This window comes from Pocillopora damicornis, chromosome 8 (genome assembly GCF_964200805.1).
Source record: "Pocillopora damicornis chromosome 8, jaPocDami1.2, whole genome shotgun sequence".
NCBI lineage: Eukaryota > Metazoa > Cnidaria > Anthozoa > Scleractinia > Pocilloporidae > Pocillopora > Pocillopora damicornis.
In genome coordinates, this window is record NC_142677.1 from 15,989,275 (window position 1) to 15,997,735 (window position 8,461).

The window sequence follows — 8,461 nt, forward strand, 5'->3', positions numbered from 1 at the left end:
ACGCACTTAGAGTGTTTTCCAAGGGCTTTTCTACATATGAAATACTTTTAAATATTTCAACACTTTTACGCCCGGTGCATTGCGTAAGTTTTTATAAAATTGCGGCAAAAGATCAAGTCTCTACAAGGCCCACACCGAATTGATAAAGGCAAAAAAATCAGCTAAACATAAAAGAAACTGGCTACCATTTTCCGAAACCTCTTGTGATTTAACTCCTTTGAGTGCAAGGCCTTCTTTACAAAGCACGTGGAACTAATAAGAAGAAACCTTTCGGGCATATCCTCGAACTCGTCTCTTTTTCCGTCGAAATAACCCAAGGAGAAGAGCTGGTAGTGTATTAATATCAAGAGGTGGGACGTGCTCATTAACTGAAATGTAGAACTCGTTTCAATTGTTAAAGACCGGTCATGATTTATCGCCGGAGGGGGGAGGGGGGGGGAGGTGCGGATAATTTTTGTTGCAATAACGGAGCATTCACGTCATCCCCTCTTAAAGTAATGAATGTTTTTTTGATCCCCCTATATTAACGGTGGAAGATTTCCTGGTACCCCCACTTCTTCTCTCTCAGCCACCACAAAAAGCTAGTGTTCTTATTTGCTTCCTAACCCACATACCGATAAGTTAAAATTTTACAACAATGTTGTTAGGAAGAAATATAAATCTGCTTTTTGTCGTAAACAAGGTGGATTCAAACGGTGTCTCCCTAAACAACTGCAAATGTCCTGGTAAGTCTCGCTTAGCCACTGCATATGACACCTTGAAATTCGCTACTGATTTGCTATCATTCATCAAAAGCGAGTGAAAAGTCCATTATAGAGAAGACCATACTCCAAAACCCTTTGCAAGTGACGAGCTGAAATATTTTCAGAAAGCCCAAGAAAGAGTTGTTGTACTCCAAGAAGAATTTCAGTAAGTCTTAAATAAGCTGACAACCCTAATAAATCTGAACAACAACAGAGGGCATACTTGCTTCTCGAAAACCTCCCCTCGAAAAAGGTAGCTGGAGAGGCGTTTGATACATTCAAAAATAATAATTTTACAAGCATCGCAACCATTAATATTAAGTTAACTGGGAAATTGGTCAGGCGTCTTCATCTCTGCCCGCTGCTATGGCTGCAAGAAAAAGTCGTTTTTAATGCAAACATTACCGGTAACACGCAGGTAATAGTAGCCAGTTTTAACGAAAAAAGAACTCAAGAGTCAAGCTCGGGCAAAAAATCTGCTGATGAATCGGACAAGGAGGCTATCCAAGGGTAAGCAAAACTAAAAAAAGTTGATCCTATCGCTTTAAAAGTTTTTCTTCTTCTTTTCATGGTCCCCCTTTGTCTCTGTTCTATTTGGAACCATGTGAGTCCCTCAATCCACCCATTTTTTGCCAATGATTTTTTTTAATGTCATTTATCAATGGAAATCAATTTCAAGCTTATTTAAAAGATATATTCTCATAACATTTTCAAGAGCTCCAAAGGAAAGGTCTTAATTTACCTCTCTGTGGTCTTTCCAAAGGTATGGGTGTGCCATAATGCCTTTGTGGAACACAATTTTGTTCTTACCTCCATAGATGGTTCTTCTGTGTAACCTACATCCCATGGAATTTCCATAAAAAAGCTTAAATGTCTCCACCTTCATAACTTCCTACATAGTAAATATTGACCCCTGACCTTTTTGGAAATTCAAAACAGTCTCTACTTAAAAAAAGGTAAACTTGTTCAGGCAAATGTTATTTTTTATCACAATCTCAACTCTTTATTCAGGAGCAAACTGCTCAAATGGCTTTGAGAACAAACAATTTGCCATGTTAGCAAACAAAGCTGCTGCACAGAAATATGCATATAAATGGAGCACTGAAGACATGTGATTGGGACAGTACATCAGTTAAAACAAGGGTTACTTTTTAGTGCAGAATGTACTTTTGGCATAGCTGGATGGATGGTACATTTTCAGCTGACATGTTCATGTTTGATGTGAGTGAAGATCAAATTTAGTATAATAGAAAAACCCAGAAAAGCAATAATTTTTTTTCAACAGGTTAGTACCATTCTTGTGGAACTCCGTTTGGAACAAAGTTAATTGCCCTTGACAAATGTCTTAAAGACTCTCTTACTGTATTTCAATATGTAAACTTATGAGCTTTCTGCCACAGATTAGGTGATATATTTGCAGGCACCAAAATGTGTTATAAATGAAACCAAATGAACCAGCTATCTTTTGCTGACAGAAATTGTTTGATGAGGAATGGCAATGGAACATCTGTGAAAAGCAGCATACATGGAAATAAAGGGATATCACATTGTTAAAAATTGCAACATAAGGAAAGTAAAATGTAAAATTTGTCAGATTAACAGAATTTTAAAAGGTCTGCACTTGAGCCATGTACACCATCTGGCTGCAAGTTTATCCCAGTTTCTGTAGCACAAAGTTACAACCCCTGTGGATGGGAATCAAGTCTATTGCAGGTTGTGCCTCCCTCCCCCCTCCCCCCAGCATTTCGTCAGGCTACCTTAACAGTTCACCGGTTCCCATCTGTACTCCTGGGTGAAGAGAAGCACTGTGAGAGTTAAGTGTTTGGGCAAAAAACACAACACAACAACCCAGCAAGGACTTGAACACAAACTTCTGAAAACATAATGAATAAAGGAGGTTAGTTTCTAAAGAAACTGTGATGCTGCGTCAGTGGAAGAGTATAACAGGTAATTTGGTGTTAACAACTGAGTTGAAAACGTAAATTGGCCACCATAAAGAGTTAAAAGGGTGACATTTTAAGCATTGGCTCTTCTTCAGAGCAATAAAAAACATAGTTAAGTGCACTAACATTGTGCCATAAGGTCTTCCAAATGAGCAACTGCTTTGTTCCAGTTCAATGATTATTTTGCAGAGTACGAAGTATGCATGTGTTGCCTTAAACCCTTCAGTAGGAAATGAGTACAATCATGGCAGATTCAAAATGCACTTCCACTAACTAACTTACAGTTCATGAAACTGAGAGGAAATAATTTCAAAGCAAAGCCATATTTTATTGAGTCAGTACAGAAAAATCACAGCCCATAGCTGGTCATAAGTACATTCTCAAACATCATGGCAGCAAATACTACTAAAAGCACTTAAGCACCTAACTTACAGTTTATGAGACTGAAAAAAACACTACTTTTCAGCTCAGCCATGGTTAATAGAAAAATCAGTACAGAAAAATCACAGCCAAAAGATGGTCATAAGTACATTCTCAAACATCATGGCAGCAAATACTACTAAAAGCACTTAAGCAACTAACTTACAGTTTATGAGACTGAAAAAAACATTACTTTTCAGCTCAGCCATGGTTAATAGAAAAATCAGTACAGAGAAATCACAGCTAAAAGCTGGTCATAAGTACATTCTCTAAAATCATGGCAGCAAATACTACTAAAATCACTTCTGCCACTAGTCTACAGCTCGAACACAAATAAAGCATTTTAAACAACTAAATAATAAGACTAAGTAAATATTTCTTGCAGCGAAGCCACCTAATATGCACGTTGTATTAATCTGAAGGAAATAAAAAGGAAAGAATATTAATTGAGCTTGCATAGACCACAACCTTGTCTAAAAATGTGGTGTCACAAAAATGAAGCCTGCTAAGAAAAGGAGTATATCCTCAAAATAAGTGCCCTCCCCCTTGGCCATAATATTAAATAAGCACCCCTCTAGAGAAAGCCCCTCCAGAGAAAGCCCCTCCTCTCTCACTTTCTTAAATAGTAGGGATACAAGGAAAACCCATTTCTATCACCAAATTATTTACAACTTTTATGATTAAACTACAGTGGAATCAATGAAGGGGAATAATCCATTTTACAGTTGTGTGCTTGGTTGCCGAGTCTTTTGACAGGAGTGAGGCTAAGGGTGACCTTGTTATGATACAAACCTTGCTGCTTTTCAAATGTAAATTGCCTTGTTGTTATGCTAACTAGGTACTGGTCTCTATTACAGCAAGGTCACCTTCAGCATTACTCTGAATCAACAGCTTGGCAACTAAGTACACAACTGTAAAACAGCCTATAAGTTTCTTTTCAGTGCCAGTTATTTCTATCCAAATGTGCTTGCAGAGTTCCTTTATGTGTGGTATTTATTCTTTTAATTTTTTCCTATAACCTCACTCAATTAATAAGCACCTGCTTTGCAATAAGTGTCCCTCCTTTTTGCTAAAATTTTAAATAAGTCACCCTAGCACTTATTTAAGGAAATACAGTATTTGTTTCACTTCAGAAAGGCATATTTCTATATTTTGGTAACCCATGAAACTGCTTCTCACACATTGATTTTGGTACAACATTTTATTCTGTCACAAATGCAGTTTCTGTCTTATGTTCCTCTGATTTAACTGCCCAATCCAACATGTTGAGGCCTTTTTCTTAGCCTAAGAATACCTTTGTGAGTTTAACCAAATTATTTAGTCATGACATGGTGTAGAGAGAATCCAAGTATAATACAATTGAAAAAACAGTACTTGTAATACAGTTACAAGCAACAGCCACCATCAAAATCTTTTCTGAATCAATTTCATCACCAGACTAAGAGCACAATCAGACACCACAAATGAGAGAGAGGTTGCATAACATTTGCAAATCACAAATTGCATGTAAGTGCTGGTGAACACAATGCACAAAGAGGGCATAAGATACAACAAAGGAAGATCTACCATGGGAAATGCCCTTACTGTGGTGTATGTTACTGCACTTGTTGAGAGGAAGGTCTGATTTTGAAAATGGCTGAGTGTTAAATTGGCCACATCTGTTGGGAATAGTCACCTAAAACCTGTTTTATTGCAAATGGGAAATAAAGAAAGGTGTTAATTATTTCAGCTACACACCATGCTTTTTTAGTTAGTCTTTTTCCTTTTTTTAGGTTGAGGATCTGGTTCAGGTGGAATTTTCCTTTCCTTGATATCCAGCACGTGTAAGGCAAACCTCAATGCCTCTTTCGCTTTGCCCAAAAAGGCCAAGGCTTCCTGATAGTTAGGGTACAGTTCTCCTCTAACAATTCTCTCCTGTTGAAAAGTGAAAAAATTGAAATTACTGGAAATCAGTGTTTCAATGCAATGAAAACCAAATGGATTGGTCTGGGTACCAAACTTTGCTCAGTTTACTAAGATATTTTCTTGTATTGTGATGCATCTTTTTACTCAGAATTTTAGAAGTGTTGCAAGAAATTTGTTGAACTTGGTAAGATTAGAATTAATACTAAGGCTTGGATAGATGCTGTACCCCAGGTAGTCAAATCAGAGCCTTTATTGAAGCATTTGTTGGGTCACTTTATAGATTCATTTCTTCATTTAGATAAGATGACTCCTTCTGTAAATTAAAAAAGAAGTACTCTTCTAATTGTAGGCTCAAAATAGACAACTGTATCCAATACTTGGAATAAATAAGTAAAAGAGTTAATAAAAATAGATGAGAAGGTAAAATTATCAAACAAAACTTACAGATTAAAACAATCTAAAGTAAAAATAAAAATAAGATTAAAAATTAGAACATTAAAATTTAACTATTTAAAATCAAACAGCAATAATGATAAAGCTATATCGTGATACAATCTAACCTTAGTCTAGGAACGCATTACTGATACCTTTGTCTTGCCAAACTAGCTACAAAATCTTTCTTGAATGAAAAATAATTGAGAAGAAATTGAGAACTAAAAAATCCTGCCTCTGCCTTGACTTAAGAGTATCATAGCATGGATATGAGATTGCTTCATCATAAAAAGGTATGTAGTTATTTCTCAGATACGATTTTGTGGAATTCTAACAGCTTGAATTTCGAAAAATAAACATCTTCCGAATGGTAAGCGCGAAGCGAATCGATAGAGTAGGCAAATGACACGCAATAAATCCACACGTCAAGGCGTTCGACTGAGTGGTTTTATTAAGGTAGTTTACCGTACCTTTACTTTCTGATGTAAAGTAAATCTCGTAAATTTTCCAAATAACTTTATAAAGCATCTATGAACTTAAATTTAAAGAACAAATTTCAACGCGTTCACTAAACAGTACCTCGGCTTCCCTAAGTTCTTGCAAGATGTCACGGCTGAGTTCGTCTGGACCGTCAGGTTTGTCCATGGCTGAAAATTCACAGCAAAATATGCATTTTAAAATACGCATTTTAACATAATAAGTTTCTTTGAATACTCTGGAACAAACATGGAGCAAGAGAATCCAATAAATCGATATCCTATGTTTCTTTAGTAGAAGCATCCCAAATCGTTCTGCATGCTTGTGCTCCACGTTTTTCAGTAGTGGGACCTACACGCGACCATGTCTTTAAACTTTTGAACTGTCTGGGGTTTTTAAACAGGTCTCTGGCACCCATTTTATCACTTCGAACACCTGAAACGTAAATGAAGCTGAACAGGCTTCCTACAGCCATCGTGTTGGCCCGTATCTATTTTTATTATTTCTGTCGCCCACTTGAATTTTTCCAATTTTGGAAGGCCACTCCGGCTGTGGATGTTTGTACATTTCCGCCTTAGATGTTTTTACAATTAACACCTAATCATAATACATTCTCTTGACACGCGAGGATAAGTATGCACTTGGCAAAGTACTTCTAAGGAAGCTGAAATGTCCATCGGATAGAAAAATTATAATTCCTTACAGGCTGACGTTTTAATCACCTAAGACTCGAATCCCGCACGTGCAGACTAAAAAGAGTGTCAAAGCGTTACGTTCGATAATTTATTTCTCTTGCCGCAAACACCCACGGAGGCTTTTTCGACTTGGACTTCGACGTTAAGCGAAAAGCGCCGACCAAACCTTCACAAGCAAAAGACGAAAACATAAAACATGTCTGCTTACCTGAAGACTTGTACATGAACAAAACTTTCGTGAACTTTGGTCAATGTCATGTGAGCGTTCGATGTTTGGAGGAGAGCCTGGGGAAAAGTGATTTCGTCATAGGGTTTTCTCGACGGTAACTTTGGATCGATCCTTTCTTTCATTATTACTTCACAAAACTATCTCCGTTAGTCAAGATCAACTATGCGGTAATAGTCGGTTATTCATCGGCTAAGCTTGGGTACCAATCCGGTGCAATCTAACACTGAAAACAGAGGCCATAATCCTCAAGTAAAGTGAGTATCTCTTTCAAACCGTTTTGATAAACGAAAGTGGAAGGTCATCACTTGATACATAGAAGAACGAGTCAGGTTCACTGTGATCGCAACCAAGAGTGCACTGCGAATCACGATTAGCATATTTTAAGAACCGAAACAACTTGACAGGCTGATGAGTAAAAAGTTTGCTTAAGTGAACAAAGAGAAAATAAACTGAATACATCTGCATTAATTATAACTGAAAAAAAGGCGACCAAACGATGCCTCTAGTTTTTAACGTGGTTTTATTTTTCTATTGATGCTACAGTGGAGGTGCTTATGCATCGTACTTCTTAGTTGATCCGCGGTTGATGGTTTTTCTCCTTTATTAACACGTGAGAGTGTTACAACGGATATGAAGCAGTCAATTACACAGTACTCACCGTCTGAATGAAATGGCACTAGGATTAGGCTGGAGCTAGTTACGTCCTTTCTTTCCTCACGGTTACTAAGTCTTAAAAGTTAAGCCTATCGATCTTCATTTCTTTCAAATTTTCAAAGCCGCAGTTTATTTCAACGTAACACCTCTAAAGCTCTCCCATTAGAACAGTAGATGCCGCGGCCACGTGCTTCTGAAATTCCAAAGTCCACTCTTCCTTGCTCCTCTTTTCCTTCTCTCTGAGGCTATTTAATGAGTTATTTCAAAAGCAAGAAATCACTGACAGTTTTTCCAATATAGTTTGGCTATCTTCCACACGCATACAGCTTTCGATGTACATACGTGATCTGAGTAAGGTAATTTCAAGTTCCCAACACTTCGGTTGGCAAGAGCTTTAAAGACCGTTAAAACTCAGTGCCAATGGATTGAGGATTAAGAACTTCCTTCCAAGTCCTTATTGGGAAGTAAAGCTTCGACTGATGTCTAAACTTACCTGAAAACATTCGACAAATCCGAACAGATAAAAAACCATTTGTCCATCTTTGAATACATGTTACTTTATGATGACCTCAGCTTTGTGGACTTTGGGTAACCAAAGAGAGCATCATGAGATGAGCCACGGTCACATGATTGTCGGTGATGTCACTCAGTTGCGCTCAAGAAGCATGACAAGTTCTATCGCTGAAATACTATCAGGTTTCATTACTTTACTCAGGGAAACATGACACTATTATCAGAAGTTTATCGATCGTTTGCCGTTGAATGCCAATCTTGCCAAACACAGACGTAGACATAGAAAACCTGAAAGAGAGCGTCTGAAACAAACAATTGTGATTAGAGATTGAAACCAGACAAGAATCGTGGTCCATTTACGCACTGTACAAGGAGAAGGGATGAGATTAGATACAAGCAGTATCATTCAACCAAACTGAGAGAAATTTCTATAATGTAACTCAATATACT

The 8,461-nt window shown here is 37.4% G+C and overlaps 1 protein-coding gene across 6 annotated transcripts; it reads right to left on the minus strand.

Moving 5' to 3' along the window:
- Positions 1-2,993: 2,993 nt before the first annotated feature.
- Positions 2,994-8,111, minus strand: LOC149041628 (uncharacterized). Of its 6 annotated transcripts, none has more exons than XM_089214778.1 (6): positions 7,992-8,111; positions 7,503-7,743; positions 6,824-7,067; positions 6,023-6,090; positions 4,844-5,020; positions 2,994-3,522 (listed from the first exon to the last, which is right to left on the minus strand). In XM_089214778.1, the coding sequence occupies exons 3-5, from the start codon at positions 6,837-6,839 to the stop codon at positions 4,853-4,855; spliced, it is 252 nt and encodes an 83-aa protein (XP_089070904.1). In that variant the 5' UTR covers positions 6,840-7,067; positions 7,503-7,743; positions 7,992-8,111; the 3' UTR covers positions 2,994-3,522; positions 4,844-4,852. The 6 variants fall into 6 exon arrangements, with proteins under 6 accessions (XP_089070904.1, XP_089070905.1, XP_089070903.1 ...); XM_089214779.1 differs by having other exon boundaries at positions 6,824-6,900; positions 7,992-8,101; XM_089214777.1 differs by having other exon boundaries at positions 6,824-6,900; positions 7,503-8,111.
- Between the last annotated feature and the right edge of the window lie 350 nt (positions 8,112-8,461).

Coding starts and splice junctions, on each gene's coding strand:
- LOC149041628 (XM_089214774.1), bottom strand. CDS start 6,223: ATGCTTCTACTAAAGAAACATAGGATATCGATTTATTGGATTCTCTTG. Junction 5,021..6,022: donor AAGAACTTAGGGAAGCCGAG/GTACTGTTTAGT, acceptor ACTTTTCAACAG/GAGAGAATTGTTAGAGGAGA.